At 41.3% G+C, this 21,682-nt stretch overlaps 1 protein-coding gene across 2 annotated transcripts in view; it reads left to right on the forward strand.

Annotated features, from left to right (window-relative positions):
* LOC311132654 (myotubularin-like) overlaps window positions 1-21,682 on the forward strand; it is a 69,172-nt gene that overhangs the window by 42,760 nt on the left and 4,730 nt on the right. For both annotated transcript variants that reach the window (XM_084165917.1, XM_084165918.1), the window contains 11 exons: window positions 11,734-11,844; window positions 12,072-12,173; window positions 12,444-12,527; window positions 14,896-15,045; window positions 15,320-15,505; window positions 16,577-16,762; window positions 17,111-17,266; window positions 17,424-17,471; window positions 17,874-17,966; window positions 18,234-18,347; window positions 19,171-19,347. In XM_084165917.1, coding sequence (XP_084022043.1) covers window positions 11,734-11,844; window positions 12,072-12,173; window positions 12,444-12,527; window positions 14,896-15,045; window positions 15,320-15,505; window positions 16,577-16,762; window positions 17,111-17,266; window positions 17,424-17,471; window positions 17,874-17,966; window positions 18,234-18,347; window positions 19,171-19,347 — 1,407 coding nt within the window. The remainder of the gene's footprint in view (window positions 1-11,733; window positions 11,845-12,071; window positions 12,174-12,443; window positions 12,528-14,895; window positions 15,046-15,319; window positions 15,506-16,576; window positions 16,763-17,110; window positions 17,267-17,423; window positions 17,472-17,873; window positions 17,967-18,233; window positions 18,348-19,170; window positions 19,348-21,682) is intronic.

Here is a 21,682-nt window from a genome sequence, read left to right on the forward strand (position 1 = left end):
AAGCATTGATTATGCAAGAATGGGCTGCCATCAGTCAGGATGTGGTCCAGAAGTTAATTGACAGCATGCCAGGGTGGATTGCAGAGGTCTTGAAAAAGAAGGGTCAACACTGCAAATATTGACTCTTTGCATAAACTTAATGTAATTGTCAATAAAAGCCTTTGACACTTATGGAATGCTTGTAATTGTACTTCAGAATACCATAGTAACATCTGACAAAAATATCTTAAAACACTGAAGCAGCAAACTTTGTCGGCCCGGAGTGCAGCGTTGTGCCCTTCTCCCTGAGTGTGCTGCGCAATCCGAAGCGCCTCTCACTCACATGGCTCTCCGTCACGTGATCCGGTCTTTCTCACAGGCTACAAGTGAAGACCGACACATCGGGGACGCAACTGCGCGCGTCCTTAGCCAATTCCGAGGTGCATATTGAAGATATTGGAAGAACTGTCCACATTTACTTTTCGTCAGCCAACAAGATGAGTAGGCCTAACGAACAGCAAAAACACTAGCCTATGTCAATCTACTATCCACCATAGTACAAAAGTCGATCTATTCTGTGCGAGAAGTAAATATTCCAAACATAGTCTGGGACAGTTGTGGGATACGATAGATCCCAAATTAATGCAACCATTACCATCAAAAAAACGTTTATGCGATGTGGCTGACGCAACAGATCAGAACGTTTAGCTTAAAATGTTGATAAAATTATTAGGCTATTTCTTCACATTTTAAGCGCAGCAATGCACACATGGTAGTAGGCTGTAAGCGCGAATGTTTCGGAAAAAACAATTTTCAAAAGTGACCGCAAATGCAATTATGCATGTAGTGCTTTATTATAAAGATGCATTTTTATGGTGAAAATTATCTTCTCCAAACTTGAAACTCATGCTCTGCTTATATATGCCAGTTAGGCTCTACACCCCTTGTAAAGCGGATTAATGTGCTTAATTTGAATAAGTTATTTGGCCACTTTAGTGATACAAACCTTATTAAAACATATAGGCCTATGGGCTAGGCTACATGAGGTGTATGCTTTGAACAAGTCGCAAAAAAAAGGCATAGTTTCTTATGTGGTCCTCTGTAGCTCAGCTGGTAGAGCACGGCGCTTGTAACGCTAAGGTAGTGGGTTCGATCCCCGGGACCACCCATACACAAAAAAAAAATGTATGCACGCATGACTGTAAGTCGCTTTGGATAAAAGCGTCTGCTAAATGGCTTATTATTATTATTATTATTATTATTATCATTCACAAGTGATAATATATAATTCACAAGTGATAAGCTACTATTGTCACCCATCAGACTATTCTTGATTTAATCTTTACTAAATAATATGTGTGACATTTGTTTTGATTTAGAATGGACCATTATCATGCACCTGTATTGAAACAGGGGCAGTGGGGAAAAAATGCATGTCATCTATGCACTTCCCCGTGGTTTATTTTCATGCCAGCCAGGTAGGCTATATTCGTTTTGTAAATATAAGCAATGTGCTTAATATTAGGAAAGTTGAGAAATAAATATAGTAGGCCTAGCCTATAGAAAGCTGATGGGATCCTCCTCTTTTTATTAGCTGCCATCACTCTGTTTTCTCCCGCAATTGCATAGCCTATAGAAATGTTGCGCAACATGAGCTCATGGGCTCTCATGAAGTGTTTGATTAGATTTTCGATACATTTGCATTGATGTCAGAGTGATTTAGAGGGACAATAGAGTGCTGAGTACTAGGCAGTTAGCAAGTTTGGTAGGCTACTAATGACCAGCAGCAGCATCAGAGCCTAATTACCGTGACTAAACGGTCATGTGGAATTTGACTGCCTTCATGACTTGTGACCACCGGTGTGGCGGTAATACGGTCACCGCAACAGCCCTATTTATGTCACTATCTATAATCCAATGCCTGAGAGTGAACAGGTCCAGCTACCAGGGATGATAGCCCATCCCCTGGATCCGAAGAAAGACCTCATCTCAGCAGTGCTGGAATGGTATGCACACAGTGCGGTGTTGTACATAGCAACTCACAGTAGCGGCCCTTAATAGCATGCATTACGTGGCTACAGTATGTATGTTTGCTGCATTCATTTAATCACTGAGAACTGTTTTGAACCTCTGCCACTGTTTGCGATCATCGGGGCCAGCTTGACAGTGGCCAGGTCTTAATGTCAGGGATCGACACTCTTCCTGACAGCCCATCCCCTGGATCCGAGGAGAGACCCTTTCAACTGAACAATGATCAAATGTTTTGAATGAAATAACATCTAAAATCGTGAACTATCTTTTTGCTTGTAATATGCAGCTAGATTCGGCTGATATTGGGCATTCAAGGGAATAAGCATTATTTTTTTATTAACTTGTTTCTGTGCTCCTTTTCTAGGCCTATGTCAATATCAACGTACAATAGACAACTTCGACAGGAGCGTAACACCTCGCGTCATTTTAATAGAACATAAAAAAAAGGTCTACCACTGGATGGATCATAATGTTCGCGTCTCAGAAACGTGTTGGTGTAGATCACCTCCCACAACAGGTCTCCAGATCAGTCCTTCAACTTCCTATATCCGAAATTGCGCCAAACACGGAAGACAAAACAATACCTCAAACGAATTCAAAAAGCGTGTGGGACGTGTCGTTGTCAGACAGTTACCACAATTTGAGCACTACAAGTCTAATGTTAAATGGCACTTACCTCACAAATACTCAGATGTAATGAAAAGGAAATCAGATATAATGCCTTTAGGGCTACTGGATGAAAATGAAAGACGTTCAAAAGACATGAGGACGATCAGTCTACTTAGTGAAAGTTATGTCCTATATTCTTCCATAGAAGTAGATGGCAAGAACACTCAAACCCCGCTTGTGAAGTTGACATTAACAGGTGATCAGTTTACAAAACAAAATGCAGATGCAGCAATTGGACATTTGAAAAATGCCCTTGAACCCATGGTCAAAGTGGAAAGCTTACTGCCTGCCTTTCCGGACTTCCACTGCACAATGAACTTTACTGACCTTATATACAGGGAGTTCTACAAGACAACGTCCAATGAAGAAATGGGAACTTTCTACCAATTAAGGAACATGGTGAACAGAAGAAATGTGACTCAAAGTGCAGTTGGAGACAATTACAGGCCATGTTTGGAATTGTTTAAAGATGGAACAGATGCCTCCGTCATCACAGCTACACTCCATTTTCTGGCATGGCTTCAGCGCAAGACACAATACACAGACATAATCCACCAGAAGATTTCAAACATCTGCCACTGAAAAACAGAAGTGGTTTGATGCTCAGATGTTTGCCATAGTAGACACCGATGTCATGAATGATGACACAGATGTCCACCGCCAGCTTAGTGGAGAAAAGCCAAATGCAGGATAAACAACCACAGACGCTGACCTGTCACTATCCTGGCTTTAGCCATCCAGCCTTCCGAAGTCAGAAACCACTGAGTCACCATGAACACTATATCAGTTGTCAATAATCAAGCTAAAATTGAAGCCAGATCTAAAAGAGAAACAGACCACACAGTTGATGCACTTTTCAGTTATCACAGTGGCCTGTGTGTATAGATTCTATACATGAGAGTGATGAAGAGAGAACCTGCAGGCTGTGGAAATTCAAAATGCTGCATTTTAGGCAAGCCGGGAGAAGGAAATACAGCCTAGAGGGTCTGAAACTGCAGTTTGATCTAGCCTCATAAAGCCCCAGTGTGTCTCAGACTCTGGTGGAACCGCACAGTGAATACAGGTGGTGGATCAGAAAACAACATAGCGTTGGACTTGAACTGCGAACACCATGTGTGCCTCACAAAAGACCTCATCCAACAGCAAGGGGCCCATGTCAAGTTTGACATTGCACAGAAAGTTAGCAGGACCATTGGAGAACAGACAGACCTCATGCAGCGATTTGATAAAGACCGTGAGCTGAAGCCAGAGTGTGGAAAGCACTCAATCTCAAGTAGATCTGAGGACATCGACCATATAGTAAGTGTGCTTCTTTATCAGAAGATGTTTGCTTTGACACCTGGCAGCTTTTACCCAAGCTTCCGGAACTTCCAAATATAGCTGTTGCACAAATTGGACTATGAGGAACTAGAGTTGTGGATCAACAACCACAAACTGAACTTACACTGTGAGATTAACAAACTGTCTGCTCATTTGGCACGCAGGCAGAGGCACAAACATTGACAGCTGATTTCAGCTGTAGTGCTGAGACCCTAGAATGGAAATTATCTTAAATGCCACAATTAGAGAAGTAATGTAGGAAAGAGGAAAGAAGACGTAGGACTGAAACCAATGTCAATGTAGACTCAAAACACGTGTTTTTCTTTGGTGCATTTATTTGTGTAATTATTTAAACAGAAAATATTATACAGAGCCTTCAGAAAGTATTCCTACCTCTTGACTTATTCCAGCCTGAATTGTTACAGCCTGAATTCAAAATGGATTTTTTTCTCACCCATCTACACACAATACCCCATTATGGCAAAGTGAAACCATGTATTTAGAAATGTTTGCTCATTTATTTTATTTGAAAATAAAATACAGACATATCTCATTTACATAAGTATTCACACCGCTGAGTCAACCTTTGGCAGCGATTACAGCTGTGAGTCTTTCTGGGTAAGTCTCTAAGAGCATTGCAAACCTGGATTGTACAATATTTGGCCATTTACTTAAAAAAATTATTCAAGCTCTGCCAAGTTGTTTGTTGATTATTGCTAGACAGCCATGTTAAAGTCTTGCCATAGATTTTCAAGCAGATGTAAGTCAAAACTGTAACTAAGCTACTCAGGAACATTCAATGTCTTCAACTCCAGTGTATATTTGGCCTTGTGTTTTAGGTGATTGTCCTGCTGAAAGGTGAATTCGTCTCCCAGTGTCTGCTGGAAAGCAGACTGAACCAGGTTGTCCTCTAGGATTTTGCCTGTGCTTATAGCTGTATTCCGTTTCTTTGTATCCTAAAAAACTCCCTAGTCCTTGCCGATGACAAGCATACCCATAACATCATGCAGCCTCCACCGTGCTTGAAAATATGAAGAGTGGTACTCAGTGATGGGTTGTGTTGGATTTGCCCAAAACACAACTCTTTGTATTCAGGACAGAAAATAAAATTTATTTGCAAAAAAATTTATTCTGTACAGATTTCCTTCTTTTCACTGTCATTTAGGTTAGTATTGTGGAGTAACTACGATGTTGTTGATCCATCCTCAGTTTTCTCATATCATAACCATTAAACTCTCTAACTGTTTTAAAATCACAGTTGGCCTCCTAGTGAAATCCCTGAGCAGTTTCCTTCCTCTCCGGCAAGTGAGTTAGGAAGGACGCCTGTATCTTTGTAGTGACTGGGTGTATTCATACACCATCCAAAGTGTATTTAACTTCATCATGCTCAAAGGGATATTTGGCATCTGCTTTTTTATTTTTATATATCTACCAATCGGTGCAGTTCTTTGCAAGGTATTGAAAAACCTCCCTCGTCTATGTGGTTGAATCTGTGCTTGAAATTCACTACTCGATTGAAGAACCTTACAGATAATGAGGTAGTCATTCAAAAATCATGTTAACCACTATTATTGAACACGGAATGAGTCCATGCAACTTATTATGCAATTTGTTAAGCACATTTTTACTCCTGAACTTATTTAGGCTTGCCATAACAAAGGGCTCGAATACATTTCAGCTTTTAATTTTGTATTCATTTCTCAAATGTTCTACAAACAAAATTCCACTTTGACATTATGGGGTATTGTGTGTAGATCAGTGACACAAAATCTCAATTTAAAGCTGCAATATAACTTTCTGGGCGACCTGACCAAATTCACATAGAAATATGATTTATACATATGTCATTCTCATTGAAAGCAAGTCGAAGAAGCGGTAGATCTGTTCTATGTGCAGTTTTTCTGTGCTTCTTGTTCTTAAGTTTCGTTTTTGCGTCTTTTACTTTCAGTTTTGTACACCAGCTTCAAATATATTTAAAAGCGGTTTAGATGGTACAATGATTCAATGACTGCCGGTTTTGTCACATACACTGAAATTAGGCGAATTATTCAAATTTTTGAAACCAGGAAATGGCCGAGCGATTTCTGCATAATGCACCTTTTTAAATTAATTTTAAAATCAGGCTGTAACAAAACAAAATGTGGAAAAAGTAAAGGGGTGTGAATACTTTCTGAAGGTACTGTTTGTACCTTTTTTACCATTTATTTGTATAATTACTTTTACTTACAATGTTATGTACTGTTAACATTCTTCCTGTTGTTGCTGTCTTAAACTTTAAATAGGAAGACGTTTTATGGGCTGTGATGTGTACACTGCAAGAGCAGTATCACAAATGCTATAGCCTTTTCCCAATTCTCTGGGCCAACACTGGGGGGAAAGAAAACACTTTTTGTACTTTGAAAGTTGTGTAAAGTTTATAGTAGTACACTTTGTTACTTATTTCATCCAATAAAGGCAACTAAAAGTTAATTTACATTAAAGTCATACAATCCACTGAGCATTAATGTTTTCAAATATGGATGATGTATTGAAGTCAAGTGAAGGAGAAAAGGGAGAGATTCAAAAATGCACTTTATGAACAAGTAACTATGGGTGATGGGTCACATCTTTGCCCACTATATACTTTAGATAACTCAAAATGGGTATAAGAACAAATCTTTAAGCTAAATTATGTATTTACAGTGTGTGTATGGCATACATTCTACTATTCCACACAGCTCAATGGTAAAAGGGCTTGTTTCCACAACAATAATATCCTAGACTACATACCGTAAGTCTTTTGAAGTGTTAAGCATATGAGACAATACCTACAATATTAATCAACACAGCATGTGAATGTCCCCATGTTTGCAAAAGCCCCAAGTTGTCCCAACACTGAATCATCATCACTTAAGTGTTCATCATCTCCAAAAACCTCAGTGATGATAGACAGTAAGGCTATTGCATGTCTCATGTCAGTAATGGCCAGAGCAGAAACATTTCCTCAACTGAGAAACGTAAGGGAATTGCGGTCAGAATATTATCAATGATTTTGTTAAGGTTACCCTCATTGGCTGATGTGCAATAAACAGACACTCCCATGAACACCTGTGTGCGCCACCTCAAGTGCAAGGTCATGTAATTTCTCTCTCAGGGATGACCTATGCTCTTTAATGACCAGCCTATGTCTTGGTTGTAATTATTGTCCTGCATGCCTCTCCAAAGGACTTGCATTGCCCTCACATACGTCCTTGCAGTTGCATGAGGTAGCACAATTGTAACAGCAGTCATGTTTGGGTGATAATGGTTGCGTGACCTCATCATCAAAGAGCTGTAACAGTTTCACCCGACTGCAGCTGGTACTGTTTGACACATAGTCTCATCTTATCTGAAACTGCAACAAGCTGTCTTCCATGGTACCGGATAAGTGAATGTGAGCATGTGCCGTCCCTCCCCGCTCTTCCATATGCCTGCAAGTAAGACTCAAGGTCTTGAGGTGGTTCATAGTTGACTACATGTTGGACACCCTTAAAGTCTACCCCCATTCCCAGTGCTGAAGTAGCCTAGCCATCATAACTCTGAGATTAGATGACTCTTCTTTCAAGACTGCTATGATGTGCAGTTTTATGTGCTCGGGTGTCTAAGTGGTCCCAAAACCAGTTTTCCAGTGTGTCCTCTGCTCTTGCTGGATGCACAGATTTCCAGGGAAATGCTGAAAAACCTTGTTGTACAGCAAAGAATAGTCTTCAATTCTCTTACAGTATAGGACAGTCCTTGGGTTCTCAGGCCCCTTTGAATCCAACTCTGTGAGCAACCATGAAAACGTCTCTACAGGGTCAGACGACACCTTCTTCACGGCCAGTCTGTTGTCGTCCCTGTCAGGACTTTTCACCACCTCAACACATTGCTACATGCCCAGCTGCTTCATTATGCTCTTCCTTCTAGCCTGGGAAGCTGTAGCTGTGACGGCCAATACAGGAACTGGAACTGGCAGGAGTGACCACAGCTCGCCAACCATTCCACACCACTTCCGAAAAGCAGCCTCCTTCCCCTGTGCCTTACCCCTTTTTATAGGAAATGGGATCAAAACAAGAAAATATGCAATAGTTGTAATAATAAAGGACTAAATAATACTGGTTCAAGGACAACATTGTCATGTTGAAGGTAGAGCGTAGCCTTTGTGTTAATTTAAAGGAGTGTCATTTTAACAGAAGATCCAACATTATTTTAAGTGATATATATTGAAACACAACTGATCAAAGAATTAGCAGGTTTCACGCATCAGACACTCGTTCTACAAGTCAAATAATACCAGGGCATATCAAATCATATGAGCAATTAACATGTACACACATGGCAATAAAAACACATGGCGCGCCCCCCACCCCCCCTTCTCCCTCGCTCCCCACATAGCCGTACTTCCATCTAAAAATAGAATATGGTTCTAAACACTGCTACATGAATGTGGATGCTGCCATGATTACGGATAATCCTGAATGAATCATGAATAAAAATGATGGATGGAGACATGTTGGCTGGGTGGAGTTGGGGGAATGGGATGGGAGGTTGGGGTTGGAGGCCAACTTCTTTTTTATTTTATTTTCCTGTATATACTGAATTTATTATTACTTAAACTTTGAAATATGATCAAATCAATCAATACTTTATAGTTACAGCATCTACCTTTTTTAATGTTTTTGTTTTATTTTTCTGAGTGGCAGAAGATGGGGAATGTTGTAAGTGGGGAACCCCCCACCACTTAGTCTCTATTGCTCTATCTACCGATATAAGCTACAGTATGCTTGTTATAGGACCCAACTATATGTGTTCTGAATGGAGTTGATTGGCAGTTGGTGGCATAGAGATGAAAAGAAAGGAAGAGAGATATGGAGGAGAGGAAGAAAGGATGCAGTGTCTCCATGTCACCTAGGTTTGTGAGGGCCACCTGTGAAGGGAATGAGAGGGAAATACGATCTGACCCTCTACCCCACCTGAAATCTCTTAGCGCTTATTCAGATTTATGAAAGTTGGAAGAGAGGCATCGGGACGAAGTAGAAATATACATAATATGTACAGAAACTTTTGAATTTACATTAGCAGTGGAATGTCCCGTGCCGAGAGAGGGTTAGGGTGACGTTCTTGCGTCGCAGCTCAAATGTACCGTAAATATCACAGTAGCCACTAGCCCAGGGTTTCCCAAACTCGGTCCTCAGAACCCCAAGGGGTGCACGATTTGGTTTCTGCCCTAGCACTACACAGCTGATTCAAATCATCAACTAATCATCAACCTTTGATGTGTAGTGTTAGGGCAAAAACCAAAACATGCACCCCTTGGGGTCCTGAGGACCGAGTTTGGGTAACGCTGCACGAGCCAGTAACCATGCAAAATATTCAACTAGCCTATGCAAACAACTTTCCATGCATCTAGCATATTACAGTCTTGATTAATGCAGCAAAACCATATTACACTCTTGAATAATGCAACCATTCACAAGCATGTGCAGACACTTCAATTATTGATTTAATACATACACTCATTATTTTAGCTGCAAGACAATAACACAGACAAAGTGGCACAGATACTAGCTAGATAGCTAACATTTGCTTCAAGTAACTTCAGTATAGCACAAATAAAAATTTACCCCTCATACGAATATAAAAGTACAGTAACGTTATCATAATGTGTCACTCATATTATACAGAGCTAGGTAGCTAGCAAGCTAAACAAAATGTCTGCATCCTTACGTACTAGGGTACATCTTGAGGCTGGAGTAAGATCTTTCAGATACAAAGGCCCAACTGACTGGAATCATTTACCTATATAAATCAGGGCATTACAATCACACAGTGAATTTAAGAGAGCTATTTTTTAAATGTTAAGAACAAACTGTGTTTTTTAACTAATACAAGCATCACCATGTGAAGATATTTGTAAATATGTATGAATATATAATAGGTACTTAGTTGTATTAGTAGTTGTAGTGGTTTTTATTAGTTGTAGGCCTATTAGTAATAATAAAAATGTATTCCATTGTTATTATTATTAGACAGTAGTTGCTATATTATTCTTGTTATTAAGTATTGCTTTTTTTGTTATTATTTATTTGGACACTTGGAATCGAGATCTCAAGAGATTACATCCTGCAAAATGTCAAATAAATAAATACTAACTTACTAGCTAAGTTGGCTAACGTTAGCTGAACAATACCTAGCTAGATTGATTTTCAGCCTGGCTTTGAACAAACCATGCTTCATTTCATCAATATCATGCAAATAATTAGGCCTACAAAGCTAATTGTGACTGAAACAGTTGTTCATTCACTGGGGAGTTGCTGCTTGCTTTCCTGCTTGCTTTTGCAATGAAATAATTGTCTTCTGTGATTCCCTTCACGCCACGGCGTCAATTTCAGAGTAACCGGCTTTTACTGCAATTTCAGGTAAAAACTAAATAAAACATTTCTCTAATATAAGGAAAATGCCTATACATTTCAGCTGTTTCAAAAACATTGCTCTGCTATTATGATTTTTACTGTAGGCAATCTCTCATAGTGAGAAGAGGCCCTTAATCAAGTGTTACAATACTGTGCGTGTCTGCTATTGCTGTCTGTGTGTAGTTGTGTGTGACTTGGCCCTGTCCAGGTTATTTGGATATGGATATAACCACACGGTCTTAAATAAAGCAACCTTGTGCCTCTAGGTGTAATCTAGTCTCTCTGGTATATTCACTTTCACTCTTCGTGTTTTAGACAAGATCTTAATCTCCAACACAACAAAAAGAGGGGAATCCCTTTCTCTCTCTCTCCCTCTCTCTCGCTCTTTAATCCCTCCCTCTCGCTCTCTTTCTCCTGGCACCACCAATGTGTGGCACAGTTCCGTGGGCACTTGCACTATTGTTTTCAGTTTGTAATGTTGCCGGGGCCGGTTGCCAGGGTCTGTTGTTGCCGTTGGAGAGGTATGGGGGCATTGTTGACAAGTTGATGGAGGGAGAAGAACAAGAGAGAAGAATGATAGATTAAGAATGATAGATGGAGCAGACATGGAGGTCCCAAGGTTGGCTCTATCAGAGATCATCAGTCAGGGAGCGAGGTGTGGTGTGCTCGTGCATCCGTGTGTCTGTGTGTGTGTGCGTGCGTGCGTGCGTGTGTGTGTGTGTGTGTGTGTGTGTGTGTGTGTGTTATTTAGTGTGTGTCAGTGATGGAGTAGGTTATTACAGTCTACAGGGACACTACTGCAGCAGCAAAGCTCCTTACTCTAGGCTACATCCCAAATGGCTCCCTATTTAGTGCACTACTTTTGACCCATAGGGCCCATATAGCTCTGGTCAAAAGTAGTGCACTAGATATGGAATAGGGAGCCATTTGGAACGCATACTCCACTGTCTGTAATACAACATCTGACAACACTTTAACAATATGCTGACCTCATACTACTTCTCCTACACACATACACACACAAACTCTGAACTGATGCACGTGATTAGAATAAGTGCCTGCTACTTGGGCCTATGCTTTACTAAGGGTTTACTTAATAAATCTGCCGCTATCATGCAGATTAAATATTGGCTACATAAAGCGTATTCAAGAGTTTAGTGCATTACACAATAAATGGTTTGTGCCCTCTCAATACCAATATCAAGTATTATTTCAATTCAACTACGGCAGGACCAATCATCAATTTATGGCGTGTTCTGTTGTGATAAAACAGGAATCCCAGCAGGACCAATCACGTGTCTTTTTATTTCTTGTGACATCACAGGACCCTTCGGTGACTCTGAACGTTCCGCTGGGTGCCATTGGCCGGGTGGAGAAGATGGGCGGAGCCTCCAGTCGGGGGGAGAACTCATACGGGCTGGACATCACCTGCAAGGTAAGATACTTCATCATGGCCCTGACACCCCTATTTTATACACAATGGTTCAGTCCTAGTCTGTCAGATATAATCGGAATGAACCAATATTTTAATTTTTTTACATTGTGCTCAGAGACGTTAATTCCAGTCTTGGATCAGGAAGTTACAACATCAAAGACTACAACTATTTATTTTGTACTGACAGCATTTTGTGTGTGTGTTTGTGTGTGTGTGTCTCCCAACAGGACATGAGGAACCTGAGGTTTGCGCTGAAGCAAGAGGGCCACAGCAGAAGAGACATCTTCGATATACTCTTTAGATACGCCTTTCCACTATCCCACGGCCTGGTACTTACACACCTTTTTTATTTAGTCTCACCTGATGTCATTACCACTTTTAATAACTGTTTAACAACTATATAATTGTACAAGACAAGTGCTTTATTAGAGTTTGTCAGTTTGAGGTGGCCTGTTATTTGTCTTTGCACATCATTAGAGTAGAGTCATCAAACAATCACTCACAAAGAGCAGTTTACTTAGCGAAGCTCTCCCATGTTGTTTGCGTGACAAATACAACGTCTGTAATGACAAGTCAATCACATTCTCTCTCTCCCTCAGCTTCTGTTTGCGTACCTGAGTCAGGAGAAATATGAAGAGAACGGCTGGAGTGTCTACAAGCCCATAGAAGAGTTCAGGCGGCAGGTAAGCCTTATCATTGTCTTATTAAATGTGTCATTACATTGCTATGACAAGTCTTATAGGTTTTATGTGTCTATTGGGCCAGGTCCAATGCCTCCGCTTTTAACTCAGTCACTTACAGGTAACTGCCAAAATATTGGAAACACTTGAGTAAATGAGGGATACGAAGTATATTGAAAGCAGATGCTTCCACACAGGTGTGGGTCCTGACTTAATTAAGCAATTAACATCACATCATGTTTAGGATCATGTATAAAAATGCTAGGCAGGCCATTATTTTGGCTTCCATGTCTATGCCCTCATAGGATGACAATGCCCCCATCCACAGGGTACGAGTGGTCACTAAATGGTTTGATGAGCATGAAAACGATGTAAACCATATGCTATGGCCTCTCAGTCACCAGATCTCAACCCAATTGAACACTTATGGGAGATTCTGGAGCGGCGCCTGAGACAGCATTTTCCACCACCATCAATAAAATACCAAATGATGGAATTTCTTGTGGAAGAATGGTGTCGCATCCCTCCAATAGAGTTCCAGACATCTATGCCAAGGTGCATTGAAGCTGTTCTGGCTTGTGGTGGCTAGGCTTGGGGGCGGTATCAAGATTTCTATACCTTCATACCGTGCCTGTGTCATCCAGGGATATACAGTATTACCGGTAGTGCACACAAGGGGCTATATTTTTTTTTTAAACGTAAAAAAAGCCCCAAAAAACGTCACTTACCAGAATGCTAACAAAATGCTTACAAGTACTAAGGAATTATCGTAGCAGATGCTAGGTAAATGCTAATGAGCGCATGCAAACATTTACTACTAGGACAGACAACCCAGCGCATAAAGTTATGCAAGTATCTCAAAACGCAGTTTTCAGCACGCACAAAACAAATATTATGCAGCAGGGATCTTAATCCAGGAGGGGATTGTCTCTGCTGCTGTTACCAAGAAGCTTGATCTTGCAAGCTACTGTTAGTCACTTAGCTAACATTAGCAAGTTAGCAAAACCCAGCTGGAGAGAATTTATTTGGCACATCTTAGATAGTTAACTTAATAGTTATAAGATATATAGCTGGCAAACATTAGTACAAGTGTAACTTGATCACCTCACTTAAGTTGTGCTGCAGGAGTGACTCAACTCACAAAGCTCCCATTTTGCTCGTTGTTCTTTGTAAACAAACACACATGACTGTCTCAAACCGCTGTTTTCGGAAACTAGTACCGGTAAGCTTCATAATGAAAAAGTTTCATAATGTAAAATGATCTAACGGAGAAATGATAAACGCGATCTGCTTTATCTATTATCTAGTGCACAAGTTGACTGCAGGTATTTATTTAAAAAGTACTAATCCTCATAGAGAATGCTAACTAAATGCTAATGAGCGCACATTTTGTACAGTTTCTGACCTAAACTATACGAGTAACTCAAAGATGCTACTCACAGTTTGCTTAACGCACAAAATGAATATTAGCCAGCAAGGCTCTTGATCCAGGAAGGGATTCTCTGCTGTTACCAAGTGAATGCATGATTTTGGAAGAAGCTAACATTTTACATTTTAGTCATTTAGCAGACGCTCTTATCCAGAGCGACTTACAGTTAGTGAGTGCATACATTTTTCATACTGGCCCCCTGTGGGAATCGAACCCACAATCCTGGTGTTGCAAGCGCCATGCTCTACCAACTGAGCTACAGGAGGCCTTAGTTAGATAGCTAACTAGCTACTAAATTAGCTAACCAAATGCACAACTGCAGAGCGTTTAGCACATTTTAGACAGTTAACTTAATAGTTATAAGATATCTAGCTGGCAAACATTTAGTTGTGAATTCCATACTGTAATTAGATCACCTGTTGCATGCTACATGACCGTGAGTGACTCACAAGGCTCTGGTCTCTTGTCGTTGTGTGCTTGTAAACAAACACCACGTGACTTGGGACTACCATAAGCTACATAATAATGTGACAGGTGAAATGAAGAACGCAATGTTCTTTATCTCCTAATGTATTGCACAAGTTGACTGCAGGTATTTACTTAAAAAGTAGCTACAAATATTCAAATGTATTTAAAAACTTCAAAGAAATAGTTTCAACGGTGTTGACGGTATTGAAAAACCATCCTGTGGCTTTTTCCAAATACCCCTGTATACGGTATATACGGTATACTGCCCAAGCCTATTGGTGGCCCAACATCCTATTAAGACACTTTATGCTGGTGTTTCTTTTATTTTGGCAGTTACCTGTACTTAGTCTGTTTAAATACTGTCCTCTTCCTGTCATCAGTGATGTAGTACTGGACCTCACCAATAATGCCTCCGATTGAGTAACAACCTGTCATCTCTTCTCTGATTGGCTGTTTGTCTACCCCGGTCCCCAGGGCTTACCCACTGACAAGTGGCGTATCACGTTCATCAATGAGAACTATGAGCTGTGTGACACCTACCCCACCATACTGGTGGTTCCCTTCAAAACTACAGAGGAAGACCTGAGGAAAGTGTCTACCTTCAGGTCGCGAGGACGCATACCGGTAACTCCCCCTTTTCTCATCCTATCCTCACACTCTTCCTGCCCTCTCTCTATTCACCTTATCCCGCTTTCCTTCTTCCTTCTCCTTTCTTCTTTCTTTTCCTCCATCTCTTTATCCCTCTATCATATCCCTCTGTTCTATGTCTCTCTTACTTTCTTCCACCCAACCCCCCTCCCTCTCCCGCACCCCTCCGTCTCCCACCTCCAAACTTACCTAACACTCTCTCTCACTCGCTCTAACACTCCGTCTTTCTCTCTTTCTCCTCTCTCTCTAGGTCCTATCCTGGATCCACCGTGAGAACCAGGCCGTTATCTGCCGCTGCTCCCAGCCTCTGGTGGGGATGTCTGGGAAGAGGAACAAGGACGACGAGCGCTACCTGGACGTGATCCGGGAGGCCAACGGCACTGCCAAGCTCACCATCTACGACGCACGGCCTAGCGTCAATGCCGTTGCCAACAAGGTCAGGGGACAAAGGTCACTGAAAGATCACAATGGGGTCAATGGCTCAAATAGGGACACTTCCACCCTTTTTATTTACATATATAGGGACGCTAGTGAGGAATCTATGGTATGGAGTTTTTCAGGTGATGTCCTACGTCACAGCAAAACTTTGCTACATAGAGACAAAGGGTGATACGGTGCAATGTTTTGGAAGGAGGTGTGTTGGTTATGGTGTCTTTTTGACATCCACAGAGAATGGACTGTTGTGTTCTCTTGTTGTCTACTGTAGGGCCTTGCTAGTAGTATCCTACATTGTTTACTGGTGTCAGAAGTCAGAACCGAGGAGGTAGAGTTTAGAAGCTAAGAGGACACAACTACACTGTGTGTGAGTGTGTATTGGAGTGTGATGTAACACACACCGCACAACGCTGCTGGGAGTGAAATGGAATGGAGTCTATGATGATAATCCCAAAATGTCTGACACCCAAGTGAGAGGCTTTTAACAGCTAGCTACCCTCTGCACATTGTGCCCACAGTGACTGATCAAAACCCCAAAGCATTTACAAATGACCCTGTTTGAATACCCTCAAGGGAGGAATGGGTAGAACCTTGGAATAAGGCATTTATAATGGATTAGTAAATAGTTTATTCATAATGTATTAATCATTACTCCTACATTTGTAAATGTTAGTAAGCGAGTTATTCACACATTTATAAACATCTTTTAAAGTATGTTATGATTCATAAGATCATTCATAAGATGTTGAATATAGGTCCTTATAAACCATTTACTAATCATTAGTGAAATCTTTTTGCAAGGCCTCATCTAAAGTGAGGGCTATTTATACTTTATAAATACTTTATAAATGTTTAGAGTGACCAGTGTAATTTATCACAAAAAGATGGACACGCCATTGGTAGACATTCCAGTAGTACCTTATGCTCCTTAAGGTCTCAAAATGGCCCCTATAATTATTTTGTCAGTATTCAAACAGGGCCAGTGATTATTTATATATTTTTTTGTCTATGAATGATGACATCACTCTCTAACCTTAACCCCTGACCTCTAACCTCTATCCCATCCTTATAGGCCACGGGTGGGGGTTACGAGGGTGACGACACGTATCAGAACGCTGAGCTGGTGTTTCTGGACATACACAACATCCACGTCATGAGAGAGTCACTGAAGAAGCTAAAGGACATTGTCTATCCCAATGTAGAGGAGTCACACTGGCTGTCTAGTCTGGAGTCTACACACTGGCTAGAACACATCAAGGTAGGGATTTGCACACATGTACGCATGCACCAGGGTTGGGCTCAATTCGAATTGAAGTCAGTCAATTCAGGAAGTGATTTGAATAAAAAATAAATAGCTTCTCCCTTTCAGTTTATCAAGACGTTTTTGTCAATCATTGAATTGGAATTTCAGTTTGCTTCCTGAATTGACTGCCTTCAATTAGAATTGAGCCCAACCCTGCCTCTCCTCTTCTCTAGCTGGTGTAATTGGGACCCATCCAGGTAGCAGATAAGATCAGTGGGGATAACAGAGTGGTGGTCCACTGCAGTGACTTTAACTCTCTTCTTCTCTCTCTCGCTCTCTCTTACTGTCTTTCTCTCTCTCCAGCTCGTCCTCTCCGGAGCCATCCAGGTAGCAGATAAGATATCGGGGGGTAACTCTGTGGTGGTCCACTGTAGTGATGGGTGGGACCGGACGGCCCAGCTCACCTCTCTGGCCATGCTGATGCTGGACAGCCACTACCGCACCCTCAGGGGCTTCCAGGTGAGTAGGAGGGATGGCGGGAGGAAGGAAGGGGGGGAGGGAAGGGAGAGAATGAGAAGGGGTAAGGGAAGAACAAGGGTTCCACGTATGTATGAATTGTTGTACTCAAATTGATGAGACAACTAGCTGTATAAATATGAATCATTCATTCATTCAGGTACTGCTGGAGAAGGAGTGGATCAGTTTTGGACACAAGTTTGCCTCCGTAAGTCAGACAAAGGCTTTTTGTTCTCCTCGTAGACATTTAATCACATTTATGATCAGGAAAACCAGGCTCTGTGCTGTCCATGTTCAGAGTTTTTTTTATTTCTATATAACTAATTATTTCTAGAAACGTATGTGTGCCCTCACTCTTGCATGAAACTGTGTCCCAGGGCTGCAATTGTCACTCCAGTTTTTTTATGTGAAGTGATGTACCAGCTGTTATACAACTTCCCTGTTGAGAGCAACTATACTGTCTGCAATGTTATGACAGTCTTATTGCATAGATATCACCTCTGTCTAACAGTATGTAAATGACCAGAAAGTACAAACTACAGTGACAGGAAGCTGATAACACGCCATATTGTTTCTCTGTCTGTGTATGTATGTATGTATGTATGTGTAGAGGATAGGACACGGGGATAAGAACCATGCAGACCAGGATAGGTCTCCTATCTTTGTACAGTTCATAGACTGTGTCTGGCAGATGACCAAACAGGTAGGTACACATACACACACTCACCTGTGTATGGCTACGGCTCTATCTCAATCTTTCTCCACCTTCTCAACTGTATTGGAGGAGAAGGTCCAAGGGTTCTCCCCTTGTACCTTCTTCTCCAATGGGTTTTGAGAAGGAAGTAAGGAGAGAGGATGCAAGGAATCAAGGAAAGATGAACTGAGACAGAGCCTACGAGTTGTTTTCGAACCAGGCTTTACATTTCCCTCTTTCTCCTTCTCCTCTCTTCTCTCCTTTTTTCCCCATCAGTTCCCGACAGCGTTTGAGTTCAACGAGCGGCTCCTAGTGACCATCCTGGACCACCTGTTCAGCTGTCGCTTTGGAACCTTCCTCTACAACTGTGAAAGCGCTAGGGACACCAACGTAAGTCAGACTGTTACGATCTCTTTATCACTCTATTTCTGTCACTTTCCTTATTCTCTCCTCAAAATCTATTTTTTCCTCTCTCTGTTTATCGCTCTCTCTGTTCCTCTACAACTGCAAGTATCTGAGACCACAACATAATGAGTCAGAGCCCCACTTCTCTATCTTTTGGTCATTTCCTCCTTTCTAATACCCTCTCTTCTCTACAATATTTCTCTTTCTCTTCATCTCCAACCCTTTCCCTATCTATAATATTTCTGTCTCCCTCTCTTTGTCCCCCCACTCTCCCTCCCCCTCCCTCTCTCCATCCTGATCATGTGAAGTAGAGCAGAAGAAAGATGGGACGCATCGCTGGTTCTGAGTTTCAAACAGACAGGAATCATGCACTATGGGGGGATGCAACACACAGTAGTACACACTGCACTGTCACTCTATGACACAAACAAAGAGACTGTCTGTGCAACAGCACATCTAGAAAACACAGATACCCTCTTATCTACACACACCTCTCCCTTTACACCCCAGTGTAAAAATCTGTGGACTGCATAAGGGTCAAATTATTTGTATTCTTCCCCTCCAGGAGGTTCGGTGTAAGACGGTGTCTCTGTGGTCATTGGTGAACAGTGATGCTTCCCACTTCTCTCTCTCTCGCTCTCTCTCTCTCTCTAAATAAAGTAGTATACTCCTCTCCAGGAGGTGCGGTCTAAGACGGTGTCCCTGTGGTCGTTGATGAACCTGAACCCCTTCTCTCTCTTCCTCCGTCCCGCTCTCTCACTCTCTCTAAACAAATTATTTGTCTTCTTCTCTCCTCCTCTCTCTCCAGGAGCTGCGGTCTAAGACTGTGTCCCTGTGGTCATTGGTGAACAGTGACTATACTTCCTACCTGAACCCCTTCTACACTCCTGAGTCCGGTAGGGTCCTCTACCCCGTAGCCAGCATGAGACACCTAGAGCTCTGGGTGACTTATTACATCCGCTGGAACCCACGCATACGACAACAGGTAGAGATGGATGAGGGGAGGGGATGGGAGGATGGATGGATGAATAAATGAAAGTATGGTTACACTTTGCTCTCTGTAATAAGGCTCCATAACACTGTCATAACGGCATAAGCGGACATTGCCGCTTATGACAACTGACATTACACAGTCATATCACACATTTAGTCCAGTTAATATACTGTATCGTTATCTAGACCCTCGTTCATAAGGCCTACATAATACTGCTATAACAATCACATAACCAATGTCCTAAATAGTTAATGTGAACTTTTGACAACTGATGTTACACAGTTATAACATAAATGTAATCCAGGTAAGCTAGTTGGCTAGCTGACTTTTTGTTAGGATTTAGCCAAAACACAGAATATACCATACTGTCAGTCAAATACACCGGCCAATCAGTTGGGGTTATCTTGTGGTCAGTCTGAGTGTGAAATATCGCCTCAGGGGATTGGTTGGTTTGGCAGCAGTGATGCCGTGGCATCCTATAGGGCTCACAGTGTGTGTGTAAATTAAATAATAATTGTGTATGTGTGTAGAGCACCCGCTGCCTGCCCCCTCCAGTTCTTACACACACACACACACCACTAAACACCCTTCTTTCCCTCTAACTCTTTTAACCCCCCTCCCGTCCTCAACACACACATACACACAGACATTCACCCACACCCCCAACACCCACTCTTGCCCAAACATCCCTCGCCCCCCTCGGCATGGCCTGAGTCACTGGAGCTGAAAATCCACTTTACACAAAACACCTACACACACAGTCAACCATGATTCACCAAATTATATTCTCCTCCATTTCCACTAACTGAAGTTAACTGTAAGGATTGTTTTCCTAATAGTGTAAAATTAACAGCTGTACAGAAAGACTCATGTGAGGGCCAAATTGCAGAGGAGGAACTTCTTGATGCAATTAAAGCCTTTAAGCCAGGGAAAACTCCAGGGCTGGATGGCATACCAGTTGAGGTATATCAAACCTTTTTTGATGTACTCAAAGATCCACTATTAGCATGTTTTAACCACTCCTATAAAAATGGTAAACTATCAAGTACTCAGCAAGAAGGTCCGATTTCACTATTACTGAAACAGGACCCAGGTGGTAAGTATAAAGATCCAGTCCACCTAAAAAACTGGAGGCCCCTTACACTTCAGTGTTGTGATGCAAAAATCCTAGCAAAATGCATAGCGCATAAAATTAAAAAGGTATTGTCCGATATTATTCATCCTAATCAGACAGGTTTTTTACATGGATGATACATTGGAGATAATATAAGACAAGTACTGGAAACTAGAAAATCTGGAAACCCAGGTATTCATAGCAGATTTTGAAAAGGCTTTTGATAAAGTATGACATAAATAACGGCCTGGACTATTTTAATTTAGGAGAATCTCTTATACAATGGGTTCAAGTTATTAGTTTATTAGTTAGTAAAATAACAAATAATGGCTACTTCTCAGAAAGAATTAAACTGTCGGAGTAAAACAAGGTTGTCCGCTGTCGGCGTATCTATTTATTAAGGCCATAAAATGTTAGCTATTAACATCAAATCCAACAATAATATAGAGGGGCTAGAAATCCAAGGCTTAAAAACAAATGTGTCATTGTATGCTGACAACTCAGGTTTCTTCTTAAATTCGCAATCTGGATCCCTGCACAGTCTCATAAAAGGATCTAGATAATTTTTCAAACCTCTCTGGATTACAACTGAACTATTGTACGATAAGTGTACCATATTACGTATTGGATCGCTACAAAATACAACTTTTACATTACCGTGTAGTTTACCAATAAAATGGTCTGACGGTGAAGTGGACATACTCAGTATTCATATCCCTAAAGAAATAAATGACTTCACTACAACAAATTTCTATAGAAAGTTAGCAAAAATAGATAAGATCTTGCTACCATAGAACAGAGTGCTGACTGAAGAGTTGGATTAAAGAGGAACCTCACATTAATATCAATGCAGAATTGACAGAAAAATAGTCTCTTATTGAATCTCAAGTCAGGATTGAGTCCTTTGACCATATGTTGTAGGGTCTATTTGTGGAAAAATCTCCCTGATTAATTATTTAGTCATATCCCAGTTTACCTATTTACTTATGGCCCTGCCTATGCTGAACAATTCGTTTTGTTTCATTATATGAGCAAAATATATTTCACATTATTTGGAACGAAAAGCCGGCAGGTAGCTTAGTGGGTAAGAGCGTTGTGCCAGTAACCGAAAGGTCGCTGGTTCTAATCCCCGAGCCGACTAGGTGAAAAATCTGTCTGTGCCCTTAAGCAAGGCACTTAACCCTAATTGCTCATGTAAGTCGCTCTGGATAA

The sequence above is a fragment of the Coregonus lavaretus genome (genome assembly GCF_964263955.1).
Source record: "Coregonus lavaretus genome assembly, chromosome: 7".
In the NCBI taxonomy this organism is placed as follows: Eukaryota; Metazoa; Chordata; class Actinopteri; order Salmoniformes; family Salmonidae; genus Coregonus; species Coregonus lavaretus.